This window comes from Gavia stellata, chromosome 16 (assembly GCF_030936135.1).
Source record: "Gavia stellata isolate bGavSte3 chromosome 16, bGavSte3.hap2, whole genome shotgun sequence".
Lineage (NCBI taxonomy): Eukaryota > Metazoa > Chordata > Aves > Gaviiformes > Gaviidae > Gavia > Gavia stellata.
This window is the reverse complement of record NC_082609.1, coordinates 2,557,070-2,573,682: the sequence shown is the minus strand read 5'-3', so window position 1 is coordinate 2,573,682 and position 16,613 is coordinate 2,557,070. Positions and strand designations below refer to the sequence as shown.

The following is a 16,613-nucleotide window of genomic DNA, read 5'->3' as shown; positions in this document are numbered from 1 at the left end:
TAAATACGCCTTTTTTTTCTTACCATACTGCATTGCTCTGAAAAGCGAGTGACTCTTGCCTGTTAGAGAAACGCCCTTCCTGAGGGCAGCACACACGATGTGCCACCCCGAGATGCCGCGGGGGCACCAGGACCTTGCCCGCCTGCGGGACCGGCCCCCGGGCTGGGGGCACCGGCCGGGGCGCGCCTCGCCATGCGCTCGCTTCAAAAAAAAAACACACAACACGGAATTGCCAAAGCCTGCTGCCCCAGGAAATTCATTTATATGAAATTAAACTGGATTTAATTTACCTCGTTACACTATTAAAGAGTAATATTTATATCACCATGGAAACCTCTGCATAAAACTGGTAGTTAGACACATGCTTCCAGTGCTGGTTATGCAACGGCCGTGTCATGTGAATGATCGCGTCTTACAGCGGCTCAGGAGAGTGCCAATCCTCCGGCGTCCAGCGGGACACTACTTTCCTCCTCAGCCCAACACGAGCAACCTTCCTCGTCCCGTCCCAGCTCAGCACGGCCGAGCTTCCCTCCAAGGAGGAAAAAGCTAGCAGGGGGGATGTGGCTTGTGTTTTCAGGGTTATTTTTCCTACGTTTGACTCAGGATACGCGCCCCTCCCCACCGCTCTGGAACTGTTTAACTTGGAAGGACAAAGGAGTACGGGCAAAGTCCGCAGAACGTGTCTTGAGGGGGAATGTTTTGGGGGAAGTTTTGGGAAAACAGCTGGGGAGGTGGTGTTATCAGGGGCGGGAACGCAGAGAAATGGCTCTGGGTGAGAACGGGGAGGAGAGGCTGAGCAGAGCTGGGGGAGCGGAGGAACCACCGTAGCTGCTCAGAGTTGCCGAACTCGTCTCGGGCCCCTGGGCAGGATCGGCGGCTCCCAGCAGTCACGAGCTCCCTCTGCTCCTTCTCTTGGCGCTGCTTATCCCATCCACCTCTCACCGCAGGCCCACGTGCTCACTCTTCCCTGCCTCCTGTCCCTACTGAACGTATCCCTCCCTCGCAACCACCCGGAGGTGAGGTTCTAAAAAATAAAAAAAAATTAAAAATATACCGTGCCTTCAGCCTGCAACACGACCTAATCCACAGCATTCAGGTAGTAAGTGGAATTATGGAAAAATGAGTGAGCCCTCACGATCCTTCACTGTTCAGTAAAATGCATCCTGATGTCAGGATTTTCTTTTTGCAACATCTGAGCACTGTCTTCTATAATGTCTTTAAAAAGTAGATCTACGCTGGTTGTAAAAGGAAGCACCCTGCCACTCCCATCTGAGAGGAGATGAATCACTTGAAACAGAGGGATTTCATCTTAATTCCCTCCCCATGACTTAAACTATGGAAAGAAAATACAGTTAAATGCCAGGGATGTGCTTATCTGCATTACTTTGTATACTAACTGTTGAATAGAGACACTCTGCAGGTACCGATAGCTGGAGATCACAGTACTGCATTTTACTGTGTGAAAAAGATAGTCCTCCTCCTTAGCAGCTGGTTATCTGAAACGCCTTTAGAGCAGAATTTAGAACAGGGTAAAGGTCTTGCTTTGTTCACACATCAGGAAAATACACGCTAGAGGAGGATTTCCCTAACATGGCTTTGCAATTCTTTCCCCCCCCTCAATGGGCCATAAAAGATAATTTAAGAGGTTGCTGGAAGCTTCATTACTACCTAAAGCACAGAAAACCTTGATCATCTGTGTCTTGTTCACACCGAGCCCTGATGGATACACACACTTAGCAAAATCTAAAAGCACAAACAGATTATAATGGCTTGCTATCACCAATACCTTTATTGTACTTACTTTTGTAGAAGACTTTAGACATTTTAAGTTACTTATCCTGCACCGAGGAGAAGATCCTTCTAAAACAGACTTGAGTGTTTTTGAAGAAACAGACACAAAAGATAGGAGACCAACTGCTCACCTGAATTCATTAAGGGCATCAACAATTCTGTTATAAGCCAAACTCCGCTGACTGGCATCAGCTGATCGACGACTCATTTTCATAGCCTTGAAAACAATCATTAAACAGATAAGTAACACATAGCTGCAGAAGCATAAAAAATGGAAAACAAAGTCATGTGTTTGACTTTATCTTTCATGCAACTAGTCATGCAAATAATTTTTTTTAAGTGATAAAACGATGGTACGAGTGCCAACTTTTATATCTGAGGAAAGATAGGTGAGGCACATGGATCTGCGGCCTCTGCTTCTTCTGTGCTTTTCATCATTCAAGGCATAAAAGGGGTCAAAGTTTTCATCGCAGTGGCAAAGTAACCACTAACTATTTCCTAGAAGAGAGATTTGAAGCAAATCTAACCACACATTTGAAATTTTGATCTTTGAAGATTTCCTACACATCAGAATCAGGGGGGTAAAAAAAAAAAAAGAGAGAAAAAAGCTCAATATTTATTTACAAACTGGAATTGCTTAGACATAGGTTCTGACCCTGCGATCCACTAGACTCAGATACAGCTGAAGCAGGGAGGTGGAGGTGGCCTTAAAATCACCTTTCCCCTGTGGCTGATCCGGGGCTTGCTGGGAGCTTACGCAGCCTCCTGACTGGTCTGGCTTTCGGCAACCCCTGTAGCGTAATGCGGCATGCTCTGTCCTCGCCCTGTGTTGTGCTTTTGCTAGCAATAAGAAATATCAAAGACGCTGTGGAGCAAAGCTCTTCTCTGGTGCAATTCCAATACCCAACAGCAAGTTGATCCCGCTTTTGTAAACTAGTAACAAGAGTTAGGAATTAAATCTGACAGGGCTGGGGGGAACATACAGCAATACAAGTGCAAGAATCCAAAGAGACTGTGTTTACCTGTTCTATTGCGCTCTTCAGTTTGTTCATGTGACTCTCAAAAAGAGGAAAGTGTGAGAAGAAGAACTCATTAAATTTGTTGTTTTCATCTTCATCCCTCGAGAGTGAGAAAATAACTCCAATTGCTATCTTTTTCTTCCTAACAATTCCTGGGCTAGGACCAGAGCTGTCATCTGACAAGTTAAAGCTTTCATCCATGGACCTTGAAGCATGAAAAAACCAGAAAGTTAATGTAATCCACTGCTTAAAGTTGTACCTTGGTTTCCTGTGTAGTTCAATTCTTGAACATTTATCTTCAATAAACACCTTCTGTTTGCATGTGGGGTCAAATCGTCACCTTTGATAACATCCACTTCGCAATTTTTTACAAGCAACCATTAATTGATCCTGCAATCACAAAAGCTGGATCCAAATTCAAAGTGTTTGTGGGATCAGGATAGGGTATTCTAGTTCCCTCCCATCTCTGCCAAGAACTGGTGTTTTGAGTAGGATTTTAGGGCTTCTTACCCTCAAAAGTACAGCCTACAGGTTTACCTTTTGCTGAAGGCTTTCTAGGTAGTGCAAAACAGTGAATGCCATGAGGAAAACAGATACTAAAAAAGATCAGGCGCTGAAGTGCAGCCTGACTTACACTGCTGTAAACACCCCACAGAAAGCAACACCCAGAGCAGATGTACGTATGCAAGAGCAGAATCAAGCTGACAATGGTGGAAAATTTATGGGCCACAACCGGCATTTTCATTCCCAGCTCACCATCGAGGGAAGACCCCATTCTCCAAGCTGGTGGTCTGACTGCGACGCCAACGCCGCTGGTAACTGCTAGCACAGCTTTTGTTAAACGAAGAGCCCGGAGATGGAAACGGAGTGATAAGCAGACTGCTAAGAGATGCTGCAATAATAAGAGGAATAAATAAAAATCTCTCCAGAAGAAAGAGCATTTGAAAAATAATACCAGCAACTAAACGAAGCCCCTCAAGATAAACCGGTGTTGCTTCTCAAGTGCCTTCTCTTTTGCTTATCTATGTTTCTTATCTAAAAATAACCAGTTTATAGTAACATTAACAAGATATACAAGCACTACAAGGGTGGGACAGTCCTGCAGCTTTACATAATAGGCAACATACAGGCTGCACCTTGCTCATTAACCCTGAGCATCGGGAAATAAATTCTTTGTGGAACAGAGGAACGTTAATCACATCCTTTAACAGCCTTTCCGATCCTAACCTTAAGTGCCCAATATCCTGAATTTGGGGGGAGGAGGGGGGTGTTGTGGAGGCAAATTCATGCTTTAACATTACCGTCCTCAATTTGGAAAGGAGATGACAAGTAGCATCATTTAGAAATGCTGCAAACTCATGTCAATATTTAATTTGGCTTGCTTATTTGCAGCATGCTTTAATAAATTGCACTGCTGTTCAGATTACCTCTGTAAGGTTCCTAATGCAATACCCTTGACGCCTACAACGTTTGTACGTAAACATATAGGTATGCATTAATGCTCATATGTAAAAAAACAGAACAACCACATTTCAGCACAAGAAAAACTACTTGATGATGCCTAGACATCTCAGTGACAGATATTACTGAGTATTTTTGGAGTCTACAGGGTTAATACACGGAACTGCCATTACCAGATCTTGCTATACCGCTGTCTCTGTCCTCATTCTGCTCCCTCCCAGGCATATCCATAGGGTTGCTATGAACTGTAAAACAAGGAATACCAATTAGCAGGGGAATATACAGTTCCTTTCTTGTTTGCAGATCTCCATGTAATTAATGAAACAAAAACATGCTCATTAATTCAGATCAACAGCACTGCACAAGGCCATCACCAAGAAAGGCTGCTTAGCTGAACAAGCCAAAACACTTATCTGAAAAGCTTGTATGTATTTTTCTGAAGTCCATACACCTATTTTAGTACAGCTTAAAACTAGTACACTTTGTTTCTTTACACAGATACTTTTCAATGAAATTTTAATGTACCAAAAAGATGCCGGTCACATTGGTAGTACTCGGTGTATAGACAAAAAACCCACCAAAAACCAATATAAACACGAGACTTCATTCATATACCAGCTTTCTCAGGCATTATATATATAATTTGAAAAGGATTTTACAATGCTGTCTTGAAGAAAATAAATACTTTTAAATTGTGAGCAGTGCATTGGTTGTTCAACTAAGCCGTAAGCTGTCCAGATTCACAGTCTGCATATACAGAAGATCAAAAGTGTCTCAGGCTCAATAGTCTTTAAATGTGATATATTTTACCAGTATGTGTGTGAAATAAAAGCTACTCAGCCCTGGAAATAAGACCCAGCCACTAACAGCAAGAAATGTCCATTTTAAATGGACGTAGGTTAGCTTTAGTTTTTAGAGTTTGGTTAAAACAAGTCCAGATCAAAATAGCTTGACACTATTGTGAAATATTATTTCCAGAAATATGAAATCCACCATTAAATATGTAAGTTTCCAAAACAAAATAGCACGACCAGCCCCAAAGAGGACTATTAAAATGCCTGCGGTCCTCTGGGGATTTAAAGCGTATATCCAAAAAGGTAAGACAGCAGATATCGCTGTCCATTTTGCATTTTAAGAAAGTAAAAATCTTATTTCCAGGGCTAAACTACAAATCCACACAGGTTTGTCACACCAGCTAGACTAGCCACACAGCACAGCACACAGCACACTGCAAACCTGCAAAGAAAGAGGCGCTCCGGATCAGGCGGAGCGGACCTTGCTCTGAGAATGCCCGCCTAGGGCTGCAAAGCTGTGAAAGACCTACATGGCAAAACGTAAAATACACATGAAAGAATGAGGTTAGTAAAGCAGAACAGTCTGTAGGGAGGGGGCCAGGGCAGGGAGAAGATATAAGCCAACATAAATGCAGACTAACGTAGGCAGGAGAACGGCTCTTACGCTTAACGAGAACGTTGATTCAAGGATACGGCTTACAGTTGAACTATACAGTATTTCTAGAGTTAAAATAATAGAGCCAGCTTTACACTGTCTCCCATACAAGCACGGGGTTTCTATCCAAGGGCTTTTTTTTTTTTTTTTACTTGAAAAATGATTAATTTATGCAGGCTGAAAGCCTAACTTGATCACAAACAGGAGATTCATCGTGGAGTACAATGTTTGTTTTAACATCCACACTGGTGGGGTGGCCGAGGAGCACTGTTGCTGAAGACAACGGGGAGGAAGGGGGAGGAGGCAGGCAGAAATTCGTCTTAGCAGACCAACAGAAAATCATAGGCTGAAGTAGTAGTTCTGAGAACAGTCAGTACATCAGTTTAGTGAAATGATCATACAGAAAATACATGTTAGCAGTCTCAGTAGTCCATTTAAAAGTAATACCGGATTGTAGATATACCAGGGAAAGAATGTATTTACTGTATGCAGAGCCAGGAAAAATGCATGGGTATTTTTAATGAGTTACTTGCCAGTCCCTCTCCTAAATTTGAAGCTACTGCTCACTCCAAGTTTTCTGATTATACAAAACATGAAGGCTGCACCTCAACAAGCTCCCTTCCCTTCTCACTCATTAAAGGAAGGGACATGACCAGTACTGCTTTTTTTTTTTTAAACCAGCGTATCTAAAAAAAGCAGCTTGTAAATAGTTCCCAACCAAAACACATAGACCCTCCTCCTATCACGGGCTGGCGAGAGCCAGTGAGTCAGGAGCAGTCTTTGCTATTGAACACCGTTGTTAGAAATGCCACAGTTACAGATTAACTTCTTTACGTACTTTACCCATGGTTCCCTCCGCGCTGAAACGGGAACGGTAAACAAACGCTGCCGAACCAACCGACAACTTGTGCGGCTCAATTACAAAGAAAGTTTCAGCATCCTCTTGCAGAAGGCAATCTCGTCACTTCTTGTCGCACACCCTCGCGCTGAGGTGCCTACGGCTCCAGGCCAGCTCTCGAGGCAGTTATCCTTTCTGCTCGCTGGGGAAGAGTCACCCTCACTGCAGAGCCGGACACAGGTGAACGCGTGGCACTGGCTACACCTAAATCGTATTGAGTCCACGCCTAATCGCTGCGTTATCTGAATTTGAACTTGCAGCTTAGATCACACTGGTGATACAGCAAACTTTTGCCAAGCACAAACCACAACAAAACCCTAAAAGTAGATGAAGTGGGTTCCTCTCTCTTAGATCCGGCACCTCATTCACTCGTGCACCGTGAAAAATCACAATTGAAGTCTGAAAGGAATACTGGCTATTAAGAAAAATGCATCTTTTTAACTTTCCTGACTTAGTAAATTCAGGAAGCATTTACTAGATAGTAAGTTCTTATGGCTTTAATTGGCTTCCCTTATAAATGGACTATTGGGAATGATTTTAATGAGGTATACAGCTTTTGAGCCTGAAAAGCATTTAAGCCCATGCTTAGGTGCAGTCTTATCAAAGTCAGTGTGAAGGAGAGAAGTAAACACACCCGACAGGAATTAGGACCATGTCAAAGCCCAAAACCCAGTTCAAGTAACAAAGTGATCACATTCACTCCTTACTTCCAACCCTAGAAAAATGTATTTTACAGAGAGCAATACTCTGGAAAGCAAATGTAAAAAGAAGCCCCTTATTCCACCTACTGCAACAGACATTTGTGTGGAGAGTCAACAATCTAAACCCAGGGAAAGGGAGGATGTGCTGAAGAGCTCATCAGGCTGCTATACTGGACAACCAAGACCTAACGTACAGTGTCTTTACTATCAGCCCTACCATTCCCACAGGGAAAAGCCAAGACCTTCCCCTCTTTCTGTAATCTAACGGTCACGGAGCCTTCACCCACAGCACTTCCACAAAGGCTGAGAACCAAAGATGCCAGATGGTTTTTCAAGACTGCTTAGCTGCCACGGTCAGACAGAGAGAGAAAGAGAAGAGAACAAAAAGATATTCTGTCTAATCTGATCAAAAACCCCAGCACAACTGTGCAAGGCTAACTTAGACTACTATGAAACACGCGGCCGCATGCGCTCAGGTGGCCAGAGTACAGAACCGAATGAAAATTATTAACGAGAATAAAACTGGGGAACTGAGTCAGGCAGAATCAATCCTGCCTGATCTGAGATGCTGCTTAGAAAGTTCTACAGACTGTTATTTTCCAACATTTTCTGTATTTGAACTTAAGTATATCTAAATATTTCTGTTATGTATTTTATACATATATACACATATACAGCCATGTATATTGAATCACTGCTAATTCCTTGAACTCTCCGATTTATTCTTCTCCAAACCCCACCAACATTAATTTTGTTGTGTCTTTAGATTTCCCTTTTTTTTTTTTTTTTTTTAAGTTTGATTCTATTTAGAAGACTTGCATGTTCTAGAATCTGTGATTACTCAGTTAAAGATGCCAGGAAATAAAATCTGGTTGTAATTACCTATATTCCCAAGAAGTCCATTCATAATTGTACTGTGGTCAGGCTTTAATGTATTGCTGTCTTGATTAATGAACTCAAGACTGTCCTGCAACCTATAACAAACATAAAACATACCACAAAAAAAGTTATTTGCATTTCAGTAGAATATAGTGTTACTTCATTATAGCCCGAATGGAATGGACAAGATAAGAACGCAGGCTTCCACTAGAAAAAGCTTTCATAGCCTAAGCCACGTTCTCAGGTGGGTCAATTAATACACAGAAAACTAAACATTGAACTCTCTGAAGGCAGATGTTTTTGTAACACCTTTTTCTTCATCTTGGACTGAATTCCCCAACTCCAGTGTTCTGTCCTCATCCCTTCGCCTTTGGTGGTTGCAGGTACTTTTGTACCTCACAATATCAAGCTTCACCATCTCAGCATTAAAGGAATGGTTCATTCATTCGCTTAAAGCAAACTGAGGTGAAGACAACCGCAAGGGAAAGGTGAGGACACTAGTGACAGGATGTAAAAGATCAGGGACCAAGAAGTTATTTTTCTAGAGAAAGAATCTGGAGGGTCCAAAAAAAGTCTTCTGTGTTCTTACATTCATCTGCTTACGTGCAATAGATATAATTTCTAATGGACTCACGTATTGAGACTTCCATAGATGCTGCTTCCAGTGCGAGCTGTGAAAACCTTGCTGAGCATGAGCTGAGGAGGTGAGCTAGAGGGCAAAAAGGAAGATGTCAGTCAGAAACACAGTGCCAAGACAGGCTTTGCTTTCCATTTCACAACCCTCCAGATTTTATAGACCTAAACATGACATGACAGCCTTTTGTGTCAAAAGTGACATCAGAATAACTGTAAAGCAAACCCAGAAATTCCTTTTACTCTGCATCTGTGGCATTCAATTCATTACATATTAGCACTAAGGAGTAAGTCTTCCGAAGAGATCAGCAGTAAAAAATTACTCTTACCGGATCTGGTGAATTTTCAACGTGGAGCCCTTGTAGCTCATGGCCACAGAGCCAAACATCATCTCTCCAAGCATGTTAGCATCTGAGGAGCACCGAGAACCCTGCAAAAAAACCCCACTGACATTTATTTTTAAGCATTTTAGAAGCATGCTTCTATTAAGGCAACATACAACTAAGGAAAATATTGTTTATTTAAAAGAGAAACATGCAAAATATCTTGCTATAACACTGTTGAACACACTAAGTTGAACAGTTAAATGAAGGTAATGCTAGCATAGAAAGTGATCTTCACATTGGCTGTGAGCTAAACCACTAAAGCCACCCGACAAACCTAACCCATCTACCGGGGGTGAGGGGAAGCAGATTCAAAGTGCGCTGAGTCTGGGGACTAAAGAGTTTTAAGAGTGTGATAACACACTTTACCGAATAAGAACCATTAAGCCTAAACCTTGTGTCTGCTTGACAAGAAGAATCAGAAGTTCACTGGAGATCTGTAAGTCTGTAAGACTGTGCATTGGAGCCAAATTGGACCAGTGCTTTCTTGACAAAGACTGCTTCATAGCTTATCCACGGATGGTATTTGTTATTTGATGCATCTTTCCCTGGTGCTCCTGTGATGGTACCAGCAAAGAGCTGTAGCATCATGATGCCAGGCTTAAGTTCTGCAATTCCTGCTTCTCCGTATGCTCAGTATGCCGTAAGGCATACTGGCTAAATACAGCGGAGGAACGTCACTATGCCTCATCACAGGCTAGATCGAATACTGCAAACAAAAACCTAAAATTAAAAAGTTACTCAGGGCAATCAACTGGAGACGACTGCTCAGCTGACAGTCATCTTATTTGTATACTTTCAATGACTGAGATTACTGTCCCTTTATCCAGGGCTGTTTCATCTCCAGGCTAGCAGAATATTAGTGCTGACTCTCCGTTTGTGCCTTGCCCTGAATAATTTAAAGTACTGTGATCACTCACTCACAGACCTCAGGCAGTTCCTAGGTGAGATACTTTGGTACTGTGCAAGAGAGCAATGCATTTTCTTTGAGGTGCATGATAACTAATAACAATTCCTTGGAGAAAAACTTCCAAAATGTCCCTAAAACCAGTCACAGAAATAACCTTGTGTTTGGAAAATGCTAAGTGCTATATCTCCATATCCCTTATCCAAGCTCTCAACAACCAGGGTCCTCACCCGGATTCCTACACAAGCTTGGAATATATCTAAGTATTTTGCCCAGCGTCAGACAGTGAGCTCAGAGCACAACCAAGGACAGGGTGTCCACACCACGGATTCCTACCAGCAGTAAGAAGTGATATGAAGACGACCACTCGACGTTTCCGCTCACGCTAGCCCACAGAACAAGGGCAGGAACACGGAAATGCTCATCAGCCAAAAGGCAACACACTTATAACACTTTTCAATTTTTAGTTCTTCTCAAGCACTCTCAATTAAGATGATGGTACTTTAACAGACATACTATTAACCTCTGATATCTGCTATCAGTGCAAGAAAGATAGGGGATGACTAAAAGGAGCAACCACAGTTATAAAAATGAGGATACGACTGCAGGGTTTGTTACTGTTCATATGAAAGGGCAAAATCTGATCATTAGCTGGGTCTCGGAGAGATTTCCGTCTTGCCCTCCCAGGGTACCACTCTGCCTAGGTGCACTGTAGGCAGTGCTGGAAAAACTAGCCTTTAAAATCAGTCAGTATGACCCAGCAGCTCCAAGGACATGTAAGTATAGATTTTAATGGCTCTAGGAAATGATAGGTCTGCCAGCATCAGGCAATCTTGAAGTAAGGACACTGCAAATTACTACAGCCAATGTTATGATTGTTGTTTTTAAATCTGTTGCAGATCCCCACTTGAAGGACTCGTTCTGAATAAATGTCGAGCCCTTGATGGTTGGTCTTGGTTTCAGCTTTCTGCTGTTGTGAAAATCTAACTCTAAAGCTGAGGAAAATACTTTAAAATAAAATACTGATTTTCTTTGTCAAGCAACGGAATTAAAGAAAGCAAGTGAAAATCAGCTGCTTTCAAATTTAATTACAGGGGTTTCCCTTTCCTCTGAAAGACAGAGGCAAGCAATGCTGAAGGCAAAGAGCGTGATAAGATGCACCCATGGCCTGTTTCAGCCTGGCATTTCATCTACACTTAATTTTATCACGCATAACAGAAGATGCACATATTTAATGCATTTAATATGGAAACACTGCTACAGCTCAACTCTTTGGGCCTTTAATGCTGCAAAATAAAGGTCACTCAAGACCAAAGTAGAGTGCAATCAACAGAGGAAAGGGGTTAAATATTAAAAACTCAAACGAAAAATAGCCAAGGAACATCTGGCAAAAAGGGCACAACCTCTGGCAGTGACAGCTTGGAGGCAAACCAATTCCCTAGGTCATATTTACAAGCTCACATAAAAACTGATCATAAAATGCCCACGAGTGTTTGTTATTGCACATTAGCATATTAGAGGTAGTAAAATTTGCATGATTTGGAAATTACATTCCTGAATATATTTACAGCTTTTAATATTCCACATTGTCCTGCACTGTACATATTGTCCTATCAATAACTAAGTACATAAGTAAATTAAAAACGCAGTACAAAAATAAATGTCAAATGCCACGATCAACAGATCAGAAAGACTTTCAGTCTGACAAGCAAGTACTGAGGCAACACTAGTGTCATAACGTGCCAATAACTGTGGGCAAGCTTAGAGCCATATTCAGCTCCATCTTAGTGGATTCTAATCATATTTGTGAGGGATCTGGATGGGACATAATTAAAATATGGAAGCCTGGAACAAACCCCTGTATTTCACCTTGCAATTAAAGTTGCTCGTATATAGTCAGAGTGTATTTAAACAAGGAAACATAAAGAACCACTTTAAAAGTCCTATAGCATTGTATTATTTGAACTTCCATTTTATGGCTTTTAAAAAAACACAAACAAAAGAACTTATAAATACTGCAAATACATTAAGTAACTTCTGAGGTTACCAGACACAGCAGTTAGAAGATAGGAAACGCCAGGCTGACTGATGTCTGGACAAACTTACTCCGGCCCTTTGGCATACATGATACGAAATTTTACTGTGCAGTAAAGAACTCCTGAATTTATGGCCCTCTGCTCACTTGCTGGGGAAGCCTGGAAGGAGCACAGGGAACGCAGTGGATAGTTTACAACAAATACTCTGTGGACGACCAACTCAAGCTGAAAGTTTCTCGCACGCCGAGCCGGTCACATAGCCACACATCATTTCAGTTCAACTTAGTAAGATTTTGACTAAGCAATACGCGTGAAGAAATGGGGACGTGAAAGGGAAAACTTTCCACAGCTTTAAAATACACTGTCATGCCAACCACTAAAATTAATTTCCTTTAATAACGCTGACCATTGTTTGCACAGAGCCTGCCCAGTAGGAGAGACAATTTCTGGATAGTGGGGGGCACCATTTTTCTTGGTCACACAATGCACGAAGGAGGTTATTTTGTGCTGGAAGGAAGCTGCTGACAGAAATGTCTCTTCCTTTCATAACCGCAGCTAAATGCCCTTCCAGGAAGGGAGGAATGGAAAACAGATCTTCAGCCACCTTACTAAAGCTGTGGAAAAGAGTGTGATGAGAAAGAGAAAACAAGAATACCCAGCTCGCCAAATATAGCACGAGCTAACGTGACAGTGGGAAAGTCAGCACTGAAAGGTTCTTCATTTATATCTACGGTAGATTAAGACATCAGTAGTACTGTACTTCAGAACAGGTTGTGGAGATAGCAAACAGGTTGTGGAGATAGCAGCTTCCCTCAAACACACAATTACTTCATTACAAAGAGTGGAAGGGCTTAGTTCTATTTTAGGGTGGCTTAATATAAAACACTTGTGATCCATGGAAGGAGAGATGACAGAAATATATCCGTGTCAGATGACTCTAGCTACTCTCATGGCCAAAATCTCTTATGTAAAATGTAACTCAAGTGCACCGAATCCCTTGTTATAAAGCTGATACACAGACTATCCCTACAGATAGCGCATTTCTCTGTTATTTCCCTGGCATTTAGCAATAAAGTAAAACAAACTACCTCACCTATACCAAGATAAGATGTTTGTGCCAAGTCTGATCGTACTGAACGAGTGTTATCACCCAGGTCAAAAGACAAAACAAATACCCTGGAGAAATCGCTGCCGTTCAAGACACATCCCGAGAGAACCAGCTGGGTGGTTTTAGACTTGTTCAAACCCAAAGCGACAGAATTAAACATTACTGAGTCAGAACCAAAGTCTGATTTTGGCTGAAAACTGCTCTCCACCAGCAGCCTCTAATTTCAAGCATTTTAAAACATTCAGTACCTTACCTGCCGTTAGTATTGCACATGGGTTATGCAAAAAAAAGGAAGAGTGACTCGCCTGGTATTTTGGGCATTGTTCTTTTGGATCAGAGAACGAGGAGGATGAATTGATTGAACTATCCAAGGAAGAAGAGCTGTCTCCTCCGGGCTTCAGTTGGCAACATTTCCCAAAAACTCTCACCTGAGCATCGCTGCAGAGTTTCTGAAATACAGACAACATACGTGACACACTAAGACCCATGACCTGAAATCACCATTTAGTAGCATTGCACTTACCTGTTCAGGTAAGATATTTAACAGCTGAAAGGCTTATGCCCCAGGAAAACAGTTAACAGAATATTTATTAGTGTCTCTTGCAGCCTGGCTGTATGAAAGCAAGCAGAGCTGTTTTACTGCCAGTTAGCCAGGAGCTAACAGGCCACTCCAATTCCATTTTCCTAAGGAGCCATCCGTCTCTGAAACTTTACAAATTACTTTTTTAAACCTGGGATTAGAAGAAAGGATGGTACCAAAGTGTTTAAAGGAAGGATGGCAACAATAGACTCCAGCTGTCTTCACCTTGCTCCCCGTGCCCCCCGGGGCGGAGGTGACACGGCAGTGTGATGGCACAGCCCTCCAGAGCGACGATGCCGGCCAGATCACGACAAGGAGCAGTTCACGATGTACAGGAAACCACCCTGATTAGGAATAATCGAGCAAGAATTCAAGAGAGAGTCGTGTTACCAGGATAAGTGGCAAGAAAAGATACTATTTTTATAGATCTCTCCCTAGCTGTGTCTAAGTCCCCGAGTCTTTTTAAAGAGTGCCCCAGAGGTAACACGTTCCCCTCGTTTTCAGTATGAGGGAATTGTGAGGCTGAAAATGGACAAAGCTGAAAAACACAGTTAGTGTTACAGAGAAGCCAGAAAAGTTTCACAAAATGATGGAGAAATGGTCCAAGGGGTGCTTTCTGATAGAGGCTCAGACAGAAAGCATAGCAAAAAAGGGAGTTAGGAGGGCTCAGATGGAGCTGGAGCTGTCATACCGGATGGGTAGGATCTGTGCCCACTCTACACACGCAGTATTATCCATCACTGGCACGGGAGATGTGCTGCTACTGTTTTGTTCACTATTTAAAACATTTGTGATTTCCCCTGCGAATCTCCGCGTCCCAAGCAGAATCAGCATCCCCGTTAGTTAATGCCCTTTACACTAGCATTAGGCAACCCTCTTCACCTGAAGATCTCAATGTATTTTTCACATACTCGTTACACTTCAACACACCCACGTTAAGGTTGGCATTATTTACATCAGCTAGCGGGCAGCGCTAGGAGACAGAAATAGTCTACACTGCTCAAAACTACATACTAACTCTGCCTTAAGACTTTCTTAATTAACATTTCCCATACAATCACCAAACCAGTAAGAGCAAGCTGGAAGCAAACCCTACAGGAAGCAAGGCTCAAGGGACAGATGGAAATACAGAAGTGCTGCTGTATGTCACAGCTTCATCTCTGGACTCCCGGGTCCGCATCAGAAGCTCCCCCTTCATTCAAAAGCATAAGGATGTCTCAATCTTTAATAGCTATGAAAAAAAGGAAAAGGCATGAAGAAAAGTGTGAAATACCAAGGTACTGGGTGGTAACTTCATGACTCTCCTCAATAAGCAGCAACAACTGTAGAAAAAGTCAACTGCCATTAATGCTGTGGAGGGATTTTGATGAGGGACAAGATGGGAATCCCACGCCTCTGTCCTGGGCTGTACAGGTCACTTTTTTTTTTTTCTTTTTTTGCCAAATCTCACCCACAGTTAGGGTCAGGTGACTTTTCTTTGGCCCTAACGGTGGGTGAGATTTAGCAAAACAGCAGAAAATGTCAGGGATTATCGAGCTCCACGCGGCAGTCTGCACTGCTGCTCCCATTAGAGAGCTGCTGCCACAGAAAGCCTTAAGGAAAAATGTGCAGACAAATCAGTAATTCTGTGGCAGAGGGGAAGGAAGCATTCGCTAGCCGCTGAGTCCTGTGCTTTACTGACATATACAGCCTCCCATAGTAGTATCCTCTCATTACGACATCGTGGTGAGTACGTTGAATTCATGCAATATGTAGATTTGCTAATGGCTAGGATCTGTGGCTAGAGCACAGTACACAATGGCTGGAACATGTGAATGATCATCATATGACTTCAGTAGGAACTCGTGAACTAGAATTGCATTTTATCTCTGACACAAACAACAATGTCCTAGGCTAGGCAAGCATCATGTGATAAAACCACATAAAATCCACAGGGTTACAGAAGCTTTTGCAGGCAAACCACATTTCAGCTTGCATTTTCCATCAGATGTTGAAAGTTCCTTCTAAAAAGTTACAATTATAACTAAGCTTCCTTGAGACTGTAAAGCCAGTAAATGGATTTCTACAGGTGAAAAAAAAATCCTGGGCATTAATAAAAATAGTCTAGAGTTTGCAAATTACTTACTTTTAAATCATCTCTTCTCATTATCACTGCATTTTTCTGCACAGCAGCTTTCCCAGATCCATTGGGGAGTCTGGTATCTTGGAAGTAATAGTTGCCTAATTTAAAGAGCAAATGAGGAAAATGGCTGTTTGGTCTTTGCAGTGGAGTTTAATGAACCAAGACTCCTGCAAGGAGTCTGTAAAGGAGGTCAGGATCCTTCAGATACCACTTTTCAGAACCTTGCGAACAGCAAGTCCCTCCTAAAATGCAGACTGCTGACAAATCTTGGCGTTTGCTCTTCTACAAACTTAGCATGTGCTTAAGAATAACCTGTTGGACAATGAGATCAAGTACCTGCAATGCCCCTCTCCTCTGCAGTTTCTGACTCCAAATGTCAATGCAATTTTAGATGCTACAAATCTCAACATATTATGCATCAAAGGAATGGGATTGCTTGCATTCCAGCATAATATTCCAAAGATATTCAAGCCAGCTTTCCAAAAATAAAAAGATAACCTAATTATTAAGAAGAACTGTACACGGGGAAGTTTCAAAGTTGTGGATTTTCTTTCCGAATAGACATCGTTGCAGTAAATCAGATCCCTAGGCAAAGTGCTGCCGGAGTCCTCCGAAATGCTCACTTTTGCTGGAGAGCAGAACATCT

General features: G+C 42.2%; 1 protein-coding gene across 2 annotated transcripts in view; it reads right to left on the bottom strand.

Moving 5' to 3' along the window:
- Positions 1–16,613, bottom strand: part of FNIP1 (folliculin interacting protein 1) — a 68,216-nt gene that overhangs the window by 14,556 nt on the left and 37,047 nt on the right. For both annotated transcript variants that reach the window (XM_059825274.1, XM_059825275.1), the window contains exons 3-11: positions 13,571–13,714; positions 9,161–9,261; positions 8,833–8,907; positions 8,202–8,293; positions 5,508–5,591; positions 4,445–4,516; positions 3,567–3,702; positions 2,814–3,015; positions 1,923–2,008 (exon numbers count right to left, since the gene is read on the bottom strand). In XM_059825274.1, the coding sequence (XP_059681257.1) occupies positions 1,923–2,008; positions 2,814–3,015; positions 3,567–3,702; positions 4,445–4,516; positions 5,508–5,591; positions 8,202–8,293; positions 8,833–8,907; positions 9,161–9,261; positions 13,571–13,714 (992 nt within the window). The remainder of the gene's footprint in view (positions 1–1,922; positions 2,009–2,813; positions 3,016–3,566; positions 3,703–4,444; positions 4,517–5,507; positions 5,592–8,201; positions 8,294–8,832; positions 8,908–9,160; positions 9,262–13,570; positions 13,715–16,613) is intronic.